Consider the following 17550-nt stretch of genomic DNA (forward strand, 5'->3'; position numbering starts at 1 on the left):
ACGCGATAGCTCGCTGCTCTCTGATTGGTTGAATCGTTTTTTGGACATAGCTCGGTAAGTAATTGTCCGATTAATATGAAACCTTGAAAAGGCACATCCTCGGGTCCCCAGCAATATACCTGGCAAGTTTCAAGTATATCGGACCGGTAGTTGTCGAGAAACAGCGGTCGCATACACACACACAGAGATTACTGGAATTATAGATAGATGTGCACATAGGAGAGACGAACCCGATGCCTGCTCAACATCACAGCTCACTCTTCTGACAGTCTCAAAACCCAGTCCTTATATTCCTTCAAGATCCTAAACAGGGGGAATGGATATTTGCATTTTCATGAATAAAAGGATTATTCGGAACAAAGAAGAAAGTATTACTTTTCTGTATTAAGAACTTAAACTAAACTTTATTTTCTTGAGTTATTAGTATGTCGCGTGACTACTCTTGGTGAACACCGCAGGATAACACGGATGACCAAACGAGATTAATACTCCGAGGCGTTCAGTTCAATGGCGGAGTTAATACACGCGGGGTAGAAGAAGGGAGGGGGGATGCCGAAGAGCTTACTTTCACGGATCCCCCGATGTCCTCGACCCTGCAAAAAATTAACTCAAACAACACAGGTTTAAAATGCACAAAAATGAACAGGTTTATTTTTGAAAATGCCGATAACAAAGAAATGCACGATAAAACTGAATTCCGAAATTGAGGGACCCTCCACACAGACTTGTATACAGACAAATGGGAAAAAGAACTGAAAATAAATATGTGGTGTTATGAAGGGGACGAAGCTCAAATCGGCTGGGGTGTCTCGTCAGTAATCGCCAAAGATCGTCACAGTCCTTGGCGGGAAAGTGTGCTCGTTCACGCGGGTTCGGCCTCACTGCGCATCCGAACGGCAGGCATGCAGCCCGCTCTTCTAGCCATGCCCGTCCTCATAACCTCTGCACGGAAAACCGCAGTTCCCGGTCCGCGGCTCTTCCTCCTCATGACCACCAGCAAGATGTCCCAACACAGCCGCTCGTGATGGTGTCCAAATCAGAAGGGGCAAGAGCGGCAATAACGACCATTCACCATTGGTGTCCAGAATGAGAAGCCAAGCAAGAGAGACGAGGAGAAGCAAGAGAGAGTGTCAGCACACGACCCTCCGCTATGTCATCCAGAACGAGAAGGAAGATGTCCGCCGCTCCAACTATTTTGTACCCGCGGCTCTGACGTCATCTGTCCTGCTTCACCAATCAGCTAGTCCCTTCTTACTCGTCCTTTCTGTCAATCAAACCCTGGACTAATCACTGCCCCTCTGGGCGCGGCTCTCGGCCTGCCCATCCTGTGTCCTCTTACCAAGTCGGGGTAAATAGCGGTAGTGCTTCATGCCTGGCTTTCGGTTATTTTTTATTAATTAGTGTTTTTAAATGCGGGATTCTGGCTAGGTGTCTAGTGTGGTGTCATAAGGAACAGAGGAATAGATTACAGAGGCAACGACACACAGGAGATGTGATAGGGACGAATATACAGGCTTACACGACAGTCCGGTCTACACAGATTCCCAACTTATGGTACATCGAGATGTTTCTTCTTCGTCACGACAGTCGGAGCACACTTATCTATACATTCTACCTGGTCTACAGTATCACTACCCCCCACAAACATAACAGTATTATTTGGGTTACAGCCTGTGGCTGCTCATTGCATCATCGCTGGAAGTGTGGCTGTGCCACTGACGCAGTGCCCCCATTACCAATGAGCCGGTACTCATTTTGTTAACCTCAGAAGGATGACAGGCTGAGTCAATGCACCTCATATTAATTCAAAGGCATGGCAGGGGCCTGAACTCAAAACCCGAATATATACTTGGTATGTAAGGCAGCCACGTTAACTGTTAAGCCAACATCAGACTTGTTTTCCTGTATTAAGAACATCAAATAAAGTTTTATTTTCTTGACTTATTATGATCATGAGACTTACCTTTAATAATAATGATGATAAACTTGATCCAATAATGCAATGGTGATGTTGATGCGTACCTTGCTTCAATAAATTCATCACGATCGAGCGAATCCGCGAAGGACAAATCCACAAACAAACAGCAAGGCCCTCCTTCCTGTACTTCGATTTTAATAAAATGATAATTTAAAGGTCCTTTTTAAAATCTGAAGGTTTAGTGATACGGGAGGAGTCCTATACACTGTAATAAGTTGACGTTGAGTCGAAATTTAGGAGATGGAGGTTTTATTGATGTAACGTATTACCTCCCCAAACCCCGGTTACGGTGCACCTCCGAGTCTGGAGCGGGAACACGGAAGAAAGATTTGTTATTTTGCATTTTCTAATAAACCATGGTAAAACCACACCAATGCCATTGTAGAACAAAACAAGTAATTGTATAAAGATCTCTCACATACACAATAATAACACTATGAAAGAAAGTACAATGAAAATATCACTTGTATCAAATGAACAATACATATGATGGTACCATCATTCCCCAATGCTCTCAAAGCAATTAACTCACGATACGACAAACGTGAGTGGAATGTAACATTCCCCCAAAGTCCGTGCACGGATCTCCACGCTGGTTGAAGATCGAGGTCGTGCAGAACGACGAGAACAGACAGGTATCGACTAGGTGGCAGATGAGGAGTTACGAGGTGAGAGGTCGATATGTAAACCAACGGCAATCCACACGATGATTCCGACATGGGAATCCCAATGACAAAACAAGATGCACCAAGCTGACAGCCTCTTCGAGGACAAAATGGGGGTATCGGCCTGTAATGGAGGCACGGGATTTCTCCAACGATGAGTCACCCTTGATGATAAAACCTGAGACGCAATCGCAATAGAAGACGATGTCGCGCAATCCCTTTCACGGGAAACCTCAACTCATTCGCGACCAATATATAAAAACAAGTCCGCTCGCAGCCTCGACGTGACTCACAGCTCTCTCCTCCTCTCTCTGCCCATATCAATCTCTCTTCTTCCGGTCTCTTTGCCGCGTTTTCCTTTTTCCTTCACAAACATTTATTTTTACCTTTTACTAAAGTCATCTCTATTTCACACAAAAATCTTAACAACAATATTACCTGAAACTAAAAATCCTACAAGTACTGTATATAATAACAACAAAGGCGGAAGTGATGGCTCCGTATCACTCCCTGCCTTCAAGGAAGAAAGCTTGAACATGGTGAAAACTTTCTTTCCATACAAAAAGCATCTTTAACAACCAAAAGTAATACTCACACCAATAAAACTACAAATCAAAACTATGGTTGATCAAGTCCCACAAGCAACAAAAATTCCAAACAACGCACAGGAATCCTCAAGGTTAATTCACTCTGGATAAAGCATCGGCAACGACATTGTCCCTGCCCTTTACATGCCCAATTTCCAAGTTGAACTCCTGCAAAGACAAATTCCATCTCATCAAACTCTGATTTTTATTTTTCATTTTTTGAATGAAGGTTAAGGGGTTGTGATCAGTGAAGACTTTTATAGGAAAGGTAGTAGTTCCCAGATACACCTCACAATGCTGTAGAGCTAGTAGGAGAGCAAGGGTCTCTTTTTCCACAGTGGCATAATTTTTCTGATGTCTGTCAAACTTCCTCGAATAGTACCACACCGGGTGATCAATGCCATCATCACCTTCCTGCAGTAGAGCTGCCCCAGCCCCCACATCACTTGCATCAATGGCCAACTTGAAAGGGTTTTTGAAAATCCGGCGTTGCTAGGACAGGAGAGCTCATCAATATCGCTTTGACTTGGGCAAAGGCAGCCTGGCATTTGTCATCCCAAACAAACTTGGTCTCTTTCCTCAGCAAATTCGTTAAAGGGGCTACCACATCAGAAAAATTCTGACAGAACCGCCGGTACCAACAGGCCATACCCAAGAATCTCATGAGCTCCTTTTTCCCTTTTGGAACTTGGAAGCGATCAATGGCTTCTATCTTGGCTGTCATTGGTTTCACCTAACCCTGACCTACAACATGGCCTAGGAACACCACCTGTGCTTTTACAAACTCACTCTTAGCTAAGTTTATCGTCAACCTTGCCTCAGTCAATTTCTTGAAGAATGCATGAATTTGTTTAAGATGATCTTCCATTGTCATGGTGTGGATGATAACATCATCCAGATAAGCCTCCACCCCCTCAAGGTCTGCAATAAGCTTATTAATCAGCCATTGAAATGTAGCAGGCCCGTTTTTGAACCCAAAGGGAAGAAACTTGTACTGATACAACCCATTTGGTGTGACTAAAGCCGAGATTTCCTTTGCCCGATCGGTAAGAAGAATCTGCCAATACCCTTTCAGTAAGTCAAACTTAGTTACAAATTTAGCTGGGCCGATTCTATCAATACAGTCATCAATCCTCGGGATGGGATATGAGTCGGTCTTGGTCACTGCATTAACCCGTTTTAAATCCGTACAACAGCGAAAACTGCCATTGGGTTTGGAACCAACACATGGTGAGCTCCATTCACTGCTGCTTGGTTCGATGATGTCATTCTCCAACATATACTGAACCTCCTTCCAAAGATACTCAATCTTCACAGGGTTCATCCGATAGGGGTGTTGCTTCACAGGAGTGGCTTCCACCACCTCAATATGATGATATACCAGATCGGTACCACCAGGTACATCTGTGAACAAATGCGCAAACTCAGAAATTAGGTTGGCTAATTGTGCTTGTTGTTTCCTCGTCAAATGACCTAATTTTTGGTCGAGCTTCCTTAACACTTCAGTGTTCGTCAATCTGGGGCAAGCCTGGTCATCAATGCTATCGAACTTCACACTGGCCTCAAACTCTGGATTCTCTTGCACACCGACTACAGGTGAGATAGGAGTACAGGTACGACAGGTGAGACAGGAGCCATTTTTTCCACAGGCTTCCTCTCATAATATTTATCGAGTCGGTTGACATGACACAGCTGCAGCTTTTTCCGTCGGTCGGGAGTTGTCACCACATAATCCGTTTCAATTACCCTCCTTTCGATGGCATCGGGATCAAAATACCTAGCCTGTTGCGGATGACCTGGGACTGGAAGCAACACTAGCAGGTGGTCTTCAGGACTGAAATTTCTTATCTGAGAAGTCTTGTCATGTCTCGCTTTCAATTTGTGCTGTGCTGCTTTAAAGTTTCCTCTCGCAACTTCGCAAGCCTTTGCCAATCTGTGCCTAACCATTGACACATACTCCACCACTGTTAACTGCAACTCCTCCTGTAGCCACTGTTCCTTCACCAATTTCAATGGTCCTCGAACTGTGTGTCCAAACACAAGTTCAAAAGGACTGAATCCCAATGACACCTGAACAGAATCCCTCGTAGCAAACAACAATAAGGGTATTCCCTCATCCCAATCCTTGTCACATTCAAAACAATACATTCTGATCATATTCTTCAATGTCTGGTGAAACCTTTCCAAGGCCCCATGGCTCTCGGGATGGTAAGTACTTGACCTTACTTGCTCCACTCCCAACAGGTGTACCACTTGCTGAAAAAGCGTTGATATGAAATTGGAACCCTGATCAGACTGGATAACCTTAGGTAGGCCAACCAGGGTGAAAAATTTAATCAAGGCCTTCGCAATAACTGCCGCAGTAATTTTCCTAAGAGGCACCGCTTCTGGGAACCTAGTGGAAGTGCACATGATGGTAAGCAAATACTGATGTCCAGCCTTAGTTTTAGGTAAAGGGCCAACACAGTCAATAATGACTCGGCTGAATGGCTCTTCAAAAGCTGGAATTGATTTTAATGGTGCAGAAGGGACTTTCTGATTAGGTTTTCCCACCAGCTGGCAAGAATGGCAAGATTCACAGAACTCTGCCACATCACGTCGCAATCCTGGCCAGAAAGAAATGTACCAAAATTCTGTCACATGTCTTGTTCACTCCAAGGTGCCCGGCCAAAGGTGTCTCATGTGCCAAACTCAATATCTCCTTCCGGTACGTCTGTGGCACCACAATTTGGTGATGAACTTTCCACTCGTCATTTGCTGGCACCTCCGGTGGTCTCCTTTTTCTCATCAGTATTTCCCCTTTCATGAAGTCACCAACAGGTATCTTCATAGCCTCTTCCTCTGTAATGGCTTTACCAAACAAACTCTGGAGCTCCGAATCTCTGTGTTGTTCTTCAACAAGTCTCTTTCGGCCAAGTACCGTTTGTTCAGCCTCGTTCCCAGATGTCTCCGACGAACACTCCATTTTATTCTTTGGTCCAGATGAAACCTTATCATTAGGTTCCATGGTGTCACTCCCTTTACTACCGTGTCTCCCAGACCTTTCCTCCAATATCTCTATGGAACCCAAACCCACATCACCTTCCTTCTTATTCTCTTAGAGTGCTTCCCACCCATAGCACGAGTCACTGCACATGATGGAAAGATTCCCGGAATCTCCTGCTCTAACTGTGCTGTGTTATTTTCCATACTGGGCTTTTCAACCAACATTGGATTACCTGAAACTCGACCCCCGGCCAAATCATTCCCGATAATAAAATAGATTCCCTCTACAGGAAGAGTGGCTTGTAAACCTACGGTGACCGGTCCTGACACCAACTCAGAATTTAAATGGATCACATGAAGAGGAGCTTTAATGAAGCCACCAACCCCCTGTAAGAGGACACTAACCCCAGTTGCAGTTTTCTCAGACAATGGCAAAATGCCCTCGAGCATCAAAGATTGATGTGCTCCCGTGTCCCTCAATACCCTAACAGGTCTCTGGTTAGTTAAGACCCCATCCAGTGACACAAACCCCTCAGAAATGAAAGTTTTGTAACCCTCTTGGACAAGGTCATTCTCTGATGCAGTAAGTTTGGCACGGGGACCTTCACAAGTCATTGTCCTCCAAGGACGATTTCTCGCACTTGACAACGCATTCAGAGTTGAACTAGCCTGACTCCGATCCTGATTTCTCCTTGTCAGGGCGTAACATTGGGACATCAAATGCCCTGGTTACTTGAAAAAAGTGCAAGTAGGCCCGGAGGAAAATCTCGTGGTCTGCCTTGGACAGTCAGTCTTTTGATCACTAAAATTTGAGGTGCCTGATTTTGCTCGATACTCCTCTCAGGGCCGCCTCCATGAGAATTTGCTCTCCAAACCTGATTTAATGCAACTCCCCTAGCTACCTCTAGGTGGGAAATTAGGTTTGTGAAACTCCATCCTGTGAGTCAAGGCATTGTCATCTGCCACTGTTGCTGCCTCATACAACTCAGGTACTTTTCTAACATCCAAATGTACTTTAATCTCTGTGTGGACACACAGTTTAAATTCTTCCACCAAAATCAATTGTCGTAAATGGTTAAAGTCTTCCCCAATCTCTTTCGAGTCACACCACCTATCAAACATTGTTGCCTTCTCTCTGGAAAACTCCACATGGGTCTCATTCTCCCACTTCCTGGCATTCCTACATTTTTGCCGGTAAGCTTTGGAGACAAATTCGTAGGCTTTGAGAATGACTTTCTTCACTGTCTCATAATCTGCACATTGGTCAATCGGTAAAGCCAAATAAATATCTTGAGCTTTACCCACCAGAACACTTTGTACTAACATAGTTCATGACTCCACAGGCCATTTTAACATCGGAGCCACCTTTTCAAAGTGTAAAAAGAACTTACCTACCTCCTTTTCATTAAAGGGTGGAACCAGTCTTGCATGCCTACCAATATCCCAAGAGTTCTGACTTGTTGTCGAACTATCCAGCACGGATAAGATTTCTCTCCGTTCTCCCAGTAATTCAAGCTCCTTGAGTTTATTTTCCCTCTGATACTCCATGTCCCGTTCCTTTAAGTCCCTTTCAGCTCTCCTTTCCTCTGCTCTTTCCTTTGCTCTTCTCTCCTCGAGTTCTCGTTCCTTTTCTGCTCTTTTCTCCTCGAGTTCTCGTTCCTTTTCTGCTTTTCTTTACTCTCGTTGCTGCCTCTTCTCTATCAATTCCAACTCTTTTAATCTTTCCTAGCTCTGCAGTTGCATCTCCATTTTCAGGAGCTCCATTTTTCCTTTTTCCTCAGGTAACCAATCCAATGCTACCTCTTCCCACTTTTTCTCTCCCACTAAATATTCTACCACCAACGTCTGTATCTCTGCCTTCTTCATATCAACTCGGACCTCCAAGTTACAGTATTTGGCCAACGTCATAAGTTCCGATCTTTTTAATGCCTGGAACTGTGCCTCATTAGGGGATGTCACAAAAATATCCACGTCAAACACCATTGTGACTGTTAGTTAGCAAGCCTGTCAACCTTCACACAAAAATTGTCAAATTTGGGAATGTTAGGGAATGTAAAATTTGGGAATGTTGGGAAAGTCAATCATGGACGAGCCCCCAATTTCTGTTACGTATTACCTCCACAAACCCCGGTTACGGTGCACCTCCGAGTCTGGAGCGGGAACACGGCAGAAAGATTTTAGAAAAATGGGTTTTGGTAAAAAAAAAAATGGGTTGGGATAAAATGAAAATAAATGATTGGATGGGAAAGTAGGGGGTGGTTCATAAATTCCAATGTATTTTCCCCATTTACTTCAATGTAAAACTGGGGGTGTTTTATGACCAACAAATGGCTTGGAGGAAGTGGGAGAAAGAGGAGGATTTTTAGGGGTGTGGGTGTTTTGGATATAGTGGGCGTGGTTCATCAAAAAGTGGATGTGGTTTGTTATAGTTGGTCTATTGAGGATTTAATTTTTGATAATAGGTTCTTTTTTTTGGTTTTTTTTTTAGTCGAGGCTCGTGGCAGGTTTATATGAAAGTGGAAGAAATAGACGGATTTTTTAGGGATTGATCAATGGAACAATGGAGAAAGTAGGCGTGGCTTGTGAATAAATATTCGTTGGTATGCTCGGGGAAGAGGGAGAAATAGCCGGATGCCTTATGGGTGGGTGGCCCATAGGTTCCTACACATTTTCCCCATTCACTTCAATGTAAAATTGGGTGTGTTTTAGAACCCCCATTTCCCTATTACTATTCTCAAATCGCATCCTGGTTATTCCATGGCAGTAATTCTCAAATCGCATCCTGGTTATTCCATGGCAGTAATTCTCAAATCGCATCCTGATTATTAGATGGCAGTAATTCTCAAATCACATCCTGATTATTCCATGGCAGTAATTCTCAAATCGCATCCTGGTTATTCCATGGCAATAATTCTGAAATCGCATCCGGCTTATTCCATGGCAGTAATTCTCAAATCGCATCCTGATTATTCCATGGCAGTAATTCTAAAATCGCATCTGGCTTATTCCATGGCAGTAATTCTCAAATAGCATCCTGATTATTCCATGGCAGTAATTCTCAAATCGCATCCTGATTATTCCATGGCAGTAATTCTCAAATCGCATGGGGCTTATTCCATGGCAGTAATTCTCAAATCGTATCTGGCTTATTCCATGGAAGGTAATTCTCAAATTGCATCCTGATTATTCCATGGCAGTAATTCTCAAATCGCATCTGGCTTATTCCATGGCAGTAATTCTCAAATCGCATCCTGATTATTCCATGGCAGTAATTCTCAAATCGCATCCTCATTATTCCATGGCAGTAATTCTCAAATCGCATCCGGCTTATTCCATGGCAATAATTCTCAAATTGCATCCGGCTTAAATCCATGGCAGTAATTCTCAAATCGCATCCTGATTATTCCATGGCAGTAATTATCAAATCGCATCCGGCTTATTCCATGGCAGTAATTCTCAAATCGCATCTTGGTTATTCCATGGCAGTAATTCTCAACTCGCATCCGGCTTATTCCATGGCAGTAATTCTCAAATTGCATCCGGCTTATTCCATAAAAGTAATTCTCAAATCACATCCTGATTATTCCATGGCAGTAATTCGCAAATCACATCCTCATTATTCCATGGCAGTAATTCTCAAATCACATCCTGATTATTTAATGACGGTAATTTTCAAATCGCATCTTGGTTATTCCATGGCAGTAATTCTCAAATCACATCTTGGTTATTCCACGGCAGTAATTCTCAAATCGCATCCGGCTTATTCCATGGCAGTAATTCTCAAATCGCGTCCTGAGTATTACATGGCAGGAATTCTCAAATCGCATCCGGCTTATTCCATGGCAGTAATTCTCAAATAAAACCTGATTATTCCATGGCAGTAATTCTCAAATCGCATCTGGCTTATTCCATGGCAGTAATTCTCAAATCGCATCCTGATTATTCCATGGCAGTAATTCTCAAATCGCATCCTGATTATTCCGTGGCAGTAATTCTCAAATCGCATCCTCATTATTCCATGGCAGTAATTCTCAAATCGCATCTGGCTTATTCCATGGCAGTAATTCTCAAATCGCATCCGGCTTATTCCATGGCAGTAATTCTCAAATCGCATCTGGCTTATTCCATGGCAATAATTCTCAAATCGCATCTGGCTTATTCCATGGCAGTAATTCTCAAATCGCATCCTGATTATTCCATGGCAGTCATTCTCAAATCGCATCCTGATTATTCAATGGCAGTAATTCTCAAATCGCATCCTCATTATTCCATGGCAGTAATTCTCAAATCGCATCCTCATTATTCCATGGCAGTAATTCTCAAATCGCATCCGGCTTATTCCATGGCAGTAATTCTCAAATCGCATCTGGCTTATTCCATGGCAGTAATTCTCAAATCGCATCCGGCTTATTCCATGGCAGTAATTCTCAAATCGCATCTGGCTTATTCCATGGCAGTAATTCTCAAATCGCATCCTGATTATTCCATGGCAGTAATTCTGAAATCGCATCCTGATTATTCCATGGCAGTAATTCTCAAATCGCATCCTCATTATTCCATGGCAGTAATTCTCAAATCGCATCTGGCTTATTCCATGGCAGTAATTCTCAAATCGCATCCGGCTTATTCCATGGCAGTAATTCTCAAATCGCATCTGGCTTATTCCATGGCAGTAATTCTCAAATCGCATCCTGATTATTCCATGGCAGTAATTCTCAAATCGCATCTGGCTTATTCCATGGCAGTAATTCTCAAATCGCATCCTCATTATTCCATGGCAGTAATTCTCAAATCGCATCTGGCTTACTCCATGGCAGTAATTCTCAAATCGCATCCGGCTTATTCCATGGCAGTAATTCTCAAATCGCATCTGGCTTATTCCATGGCAGTAATTCTCAAATCGCATCCGGCTTATTCCATGGCAGTAATTCTCAAATCGCATCCGGCTTATTCCATGGCAATAATTCTCAAATCGCATCTGGCTTATTCCATGGCAGTAATTCTCAATTTTCCTCCTGATTATTACATAGGGGTAATTCTCAAATCGCATCCTGATTATTCCATGGAAGGTAATTCTCAAATCGCATCCTGATTATTCCATGGCAGTAATTCTCAAATCGCATCCGGCTTATTCCATGGCAGTAATTCTCAAATCGCATCCGGCTTATTCCATGGCAGTAATTCTCAAATCGCATCTGGCTTATTCCATGGCATTAATTCTCAAATCGCATCCGGCTTATTCCATGGCAGTAATTCTCAAATCGCATCCGGCTTATTCCATGGCAGTAATTCTCAAATCGCATCCGGCTTATTCCATGGCAATAATTCTCAAATCGCATCTGGCTTATTCCATGGCAGTAATTCTCAAATCGCATCCTCATTATTCCATGGCAGTAATTCTCAAATCGCATCTGGCTTATTCCATGGCAGTAATTCTCAAATCGCATCTGGCTTATTCCATGGCAGTAATTCTCAAATCGCATCCGGCTTATTCCATGGCAGTAATTCTCAAATCGCATCCGGCTTATTCCATGGCAGTAATTCTCAAATCGCATCCGGCTTATTCCATGGCAGTAATTCTCAAATCGCATCCGGCTTATTCCATGGCAGTAATTCTCAAATCGCATCTGGCTTATTCCATGGCAGTAATTCTCAAATCGCATCCGGCTTATTCCATGGCAGTAATTCTCAAATCGCATCCGGCTTATTCCATGGCAATAATTCTCAAATCGCATCTGGCTTATTCCATGGCAGTAATTCTCAATTTTCCTCCTGATTATTACATGGGGGTAATTCTCAAATCGCATCCTGATTATTCCATGGAAGGTAATTCTCAAATCGCATCCTGATTATTCCATGGCAGTAATTCTCAAATCGCATCCGGCTTATTCCATGGCAGTAATTCTCAAATCGCATCCTGATTATTCCATGGAAGGTAATTCTCAAATCGCATCCGGCTTATTCCATGGCAGTAATTCTCAAATCGCATCCGGCTTATTCCATGGCAGTAATTCTCAAATCGCATCCGGCTTATTCCATGGCAGTAATTCTCAAATCGCATCCTGATTAATCCATGGCAGTAATTCTCAAATCGCATCTGGCTTATTCCATGCCAGTAATTCTCAATTTACCTCCTGATTATTACATGGGGGTAATTCTCAAATCGCATCTGGCTTATTCCATGGCAGTAATTCTCAAATCGCATCCGGCTTATTCCATGGCAGTAATTCTCAAATCGCATCCGGCTTATTCCATGGCAGTAATTCTCAAATCGCATCCTGATTATTCCATGGCAGTAATTCTCAAATCGCATCTGGCTTATTCCATGCCAGTAATTCTCAATTTACCTCCTGATTATTCCATGGCAGTAATTCTCAAATCGCATCTGGCTTATTCCATGGCAGTAATTCTCAAATCGCATCCGGCTTATTCCATGCCAGTAATTCTCAATTTACCTCCTGATTATTACATGGGGGTAATTCTCAAATCGCATCCTGATTATTCCATGGCAGTAATTCCTCCCTACCAAGAAATGAATGAACATGCTGTTTACGTTTACTCATCATTGCCTAACATTACATCACCTTTCTCCAGCCCGTTATGATTATTTAAAAAATTGCAATAATTCATTTTCTTCTACAGGAGGCACAGAAGGCAGGACGTAAGGAATGGGAATCCCCTGACACAGTGCTCTGACCAGTTCCACAACTGTAAGCTAGAAAAAAAAAATCATCATTTCTTGTTCCGACATAAGTCATATAACTATTGTAAAGTGTACTTCCTTTGATCGTGACATGTGTACCATTTGATTGTGATATGTGTACCATTTGATTGTGACATGTGTACCATTTGATTGTGATATGTGTACCATTTGATTGTGATATATGTACCATTTGATTGTGACATGTGTACCATTTGATTGTGACATGTGTACCATTTGATTGTGATATGTGTACCATTTGATTGTGATATATGCACCATTTGATTGTGACATGTGTACCATTTGATTGTGACATGTGTACCATTTGATTGTGATATGTGTACCATTTGATTGTGATATGTGTACCATTTGATCGTGATACGTGTACCATTTGATTGTGATGTGTACCATTTGATTGTGATATGTGTACCATTTGATCGTGATACGTGGACCATTTGATTGTGATATGTGTACCATTTGATTGTGATATGTGTACCATTTGATCGTGATACGTGGACCATTTGATTGTGATATGTGTACCATTTCATTGTGATATGTGTACCATTTGATCGTGATATGTGTACCATTTGATCGTGATACGTGTACCATTTGATTGTGATATGTGTACCATTTGATTGTGGTATGTGTTCCATTTGATCGTGATATGTGTGCCATTTGATTGTGTGATGTGTAGCATTTGATTGTGATTTGTGTACCATTTCATTGTGATGTGTAGAATTTGATTGTGATATATGTACCATTTGATTGTGATATATGTACCATTTGATCGTGATATGTGTGCCATTTGATTGTGACATGTGTACCATTTGATTGTGACATGTGTACCATTTGATTGTGATGTATGTGTACCATTTGATTGTAGTGTGTGTACCATTTGATTGTGATGTATGTGTACCATTTAATTGTGGTATGTGTACCATTTGATTGTGATGTTTGTGTACCTTTTAATGGTGGTATGTGTAGCATTTGATTGTGATGTATGTGTACCATTTAATTGTGATGTATGTACCATTTAATTGTGGTATGTGTACCATTTAATTGTGGTATGTGTACCAAATACATTGTTTTATTTGTGTAAATCATGGCAATGAAATGTTTGTCTGAATGTGATCAATAAGAGCTACCATGTTGTACTTACAGACGACCCAGATGCGGGCACGTTAGGTGAGCAGCGAGTGCATGGTGTGCAAAATAGCAGCACCTTGCTGGAATGCACACCCACCTCTGGACAGGCACGAATATTCTGGCTGTTTCAGAAAGATGCTGCAGCAGGGAAGCATCAGGTTCGTTCACTCATTTTACATTACATGGACCAACATTCATTGTTGAGGTAAACATGATGTGTTCGTCTAGCAGACTATGAAAACACATGCCAAAACATGCGGGTTACTGAGATTGCACATACGTATGTAGAGCTTACTCATAGCAATGCGTAGTGACAGTAAGATGACAGAACTATAGAGTAAGCTTGGGGTAGGGAATTTGTTCCTGGGGATAAGGTCATTCCAATTCCCAAAGAGGAAGAAAGAAGTCTGCCCCAAGCTGACCCCAGGCTGGCACGGTCTTGGCACAGTGATTGGGATAAGGAATTTGTTCCTGGGGATAAGGTCATTCCAATTCCCAAAGAGGGAGAGAGAAATCTGCCCCAAGCTGACCCCAGCCTGGCAAGGTCTTGGCACAGTGATTGGGATAAGGAATTTGTTCCTGGGGATAAGGTCATTCCAATTCCCAAAGAGGGAGAGAGAAATCTGCCCCAAGCTGACCCCAGCCTGGCAAGGTCTTGGCACAGTGATTGAGATAAGGAATTTGTTCCTGGGGATAAGGTCATTCTAATTCCCAAAAAGGAAGAAAGAAGTCTGCCCCAAGCTGACCCCAGCTTGGCATGGTCTTGGCACAGTGATTGGGATAAAGAATTTGTTCCTGGGGATAAGGTCATTCCAATTCCCAAAGAGGAAGAAAGAAATCTGCCCCAAGCTGACCCCAGCCTGGCACGGTCTTGGCACAGTGATTGGGATAAGGAATTTGTTCCTGGGGATAAGGTCATTCCAATTCCCAAAGAGGAAGAATGGAGTCTGCAGACAGAAACAGACACAGTGTTACGACCTGGCCCTTGGGTAGTGGGCTCGGGGTACGGCCTATTGCTCCAGAGGCCCTGATCGACGCACTCGGGAGGCCAATACGTTCTCCGTGTGTGGGTTGCGCAGTTTAAGCAGTCAGATCGGAGTTATCATCCGAGTGCTGACGCAACTTACACCCCCACTCACCGATACAAAGTATGCAAATGTAAGCCAATCCAGGATTTCAATCACATCGATCAAACAATTGTTCTTTCAAAACTACTACAAATGGGAGTCGATTCATTTGTTGTTTCCTGGATAAGCGACTTTATTTCAAATCATGAACAGTGTGACAAGTGTGACAATCAATCATGTATGCTGATGAGGTTTCTGATTGGTCATGCATTAATGCCAGAGTTCCCCAGGGAACAAAGCTGAGACCTGTTGTAAATCTTGCCATGATCAACGACACTGATCACAACAAAATTGCCACTGGTAATTCAGGGGCGGATCCAGGAATTTCAAGATGGGGGGGGGGGGGGTTAATGAAACTATAGTGCTGGGGGGGTTAAGAGGGGGTCTGGGAGTCTTCCCCCAGGATATTTTTTAACAATTGATCATCAGAAATGGCATTTCATGCGTTCTTGGAAGTTTCTGCAGTTCCTTGCATTCTTCCCTGGTCCAACAGTTCAGCAGATTCGCACCCCCTGCACCCCCCCCCCCCCCTCTGGATCCTCCCCTGCGGTATTCATTGTTATCAGCACCTTGCTGCGCCTGTGCTAGCTGTCACCTCAGCCGCATCTCCGGTGATAGCTGTCACCTAGGCCGCATCTCCGGTGCTAGCTGTCACCTCAGCCGCATCGCCGGTGCTAGCTGTCACCTCAGCCGCATCGCCAGTGCTAACAGTCACCTCAGCCACATCTCCAGTGCTAGCTGTCACCTCGGCTACATCTCTGGTGCTATTCATCACCTCAGCTGCATCTCCAGTGCTAGCTGTCACCTCGGCTACATCTCTGGTGCTATTCATCACCTCAGCCGCATCTCTGGTACTAGCTGTCACCTCGGCTATATCTCTGGTGATATTCATCACCTCAGCCGCATCTCCAGTGCTAGCTGTCACCTCGGCTACATCTCTGGTGCTATTCATCACCTCAGCCGCATCTCTGGTACTAGCTGTCACCTCAGCTACATCTCTGGTGATATTCATCACCTCAGCCGCATCGCCAGTGCTAGCTGTCACCTCGGCTACATCTCTGGTGCTATTCATCACCTCAGCCGCATCTCCAGTGCTAGCTGTCACATCGGCTACATCTCTGGTGCTATTCATCACCTCAGCCGCATCGCCAGTGCTAGATGTCACCTCGGCTACATCTCTGGTGATATTCATCACCTCAGCCGCATCGCCAGTGCTAGCTGTCACTTCGGCTACATCTCTGGTGCTATTCATCACCTCAGCCGCATGTCCAGTACTCGCTGTCACCTCAGCCGCATCTCCGGTGCTAGCTGTCACCTCGGCTACATCTCTGGTGCTATTCATCACCTCAGTCACATCTCCAGTACTTGCTGTCACCTCGGCTACATCTCTGGTCTCTGGTGCTATTCATCACCTCAGTCGCCCCTCCAGTACTAGCTGTCACCTCGGCTACATCTCTGGTGCTATTCATCACCTCAGCCGCATCTCCGGTACTAGCTGTCACCTCGGCTACATCTCTGGTGCTATTCATCACCTCAGCACCCTCCCTGTTACTAGCTGTCACCTCGGCTACATCTCTGGTGCTATTCATCACCTCAGCACCCTCCCCGGTGCTCAGCATTATCTCATTTGTTTTCTCATAGTGAGCATCCATCTTCTCATTTTGAATGTCCGTCATAGCCATTTTGGCACTTAACTGCTGGCCGATGTCCCTCGGTATGGATGACATCAACTCACTGCCACTGCTCGCCCCAGGCTATTATGATCAAGCAGGTGGCCGGGAGACAATTTTCCAGCACCCTCCATTACTATTTCCCTGGATGTCACAGCCCTATCCAAAAACCCACCTCCATCCATCCTTGAATTAAGAGCACATTCCATCACCTTCTTCGGCGTAGCCCCAAACTGCACGTTGGACTTGTCCGGATCAACACCTTCCTCCTTTCTCCCTGTCTCCCTTAGACAATCTACCAACACACTTTTCACACTGGAGACATTAAGATCATGTTTGTTCAGCTCTGACCAAAGATCGACGCCATGCCAATCAGCAAATGTTTTACCTTGTACATACGCTAACACCTCGGCATTCGCCATTCCGACACTCTTACCAATTTGGGCTATAATCCCACTCCTGACACCACCTGTTATGACCTGGCCCTTGGGTAGAGGGCTCGGGGTACGGCCTATTGCTCCGGAGGTCCTAATTGACGTACTCGGGAGGCCAATACGTTCCCCGTGTGCTGGTCGTGCCGCTTAAGCAGTCAGATGTGACCGAGCGGAGTTATCATCCGAATGCTGACGTAACTTCACATCCCCACTCACCGATACACAGTGTGCACATGTATGCCAATCCAGGAATTGTCA

At 43.9% G+C, this 17550-nt stretch overlaps 1 protein-coding gene across 2 annotated transcripts in view; it reads left to right on the top strand.

The window, feature by feature from the left end:
* The window catches only part of LOC137438271 (semaphorin-3A), a 90606-nt gene that overhangs the window by 69786 nt on the left and 3270 nt on the right, over positions 1-17550 (top strand). For both annotated transcript variants that reach the window (XM_078766392.1, XM_078766393.1), the window contains exons 10-11: positions 12858-12925; positions 14077-14219. In XM_078766392.1, the coding sequence (XP_078622518.1) occupies positions 12858-12925; positions 14077-14219 (211 nt within the window). The remainder of the gene's footprint in view (positions 1-12857; positions 12926-14076; positions 14220-17550) is intronic.

Source organism: Myxine glutinosa, chromosome 12 (genome assembly GCF_964187855.1).
Source record: "Myxine glutinosa chromosome 12, kmMyxGlut1.1, whole genome shotgun sequence".
NCBI classification, from domain to species: Eukaryota; Metazoa; Chordata; class Myxini; order Myxiniformes; family Myxinidae; genus Myxine; species Myxine glutinosa.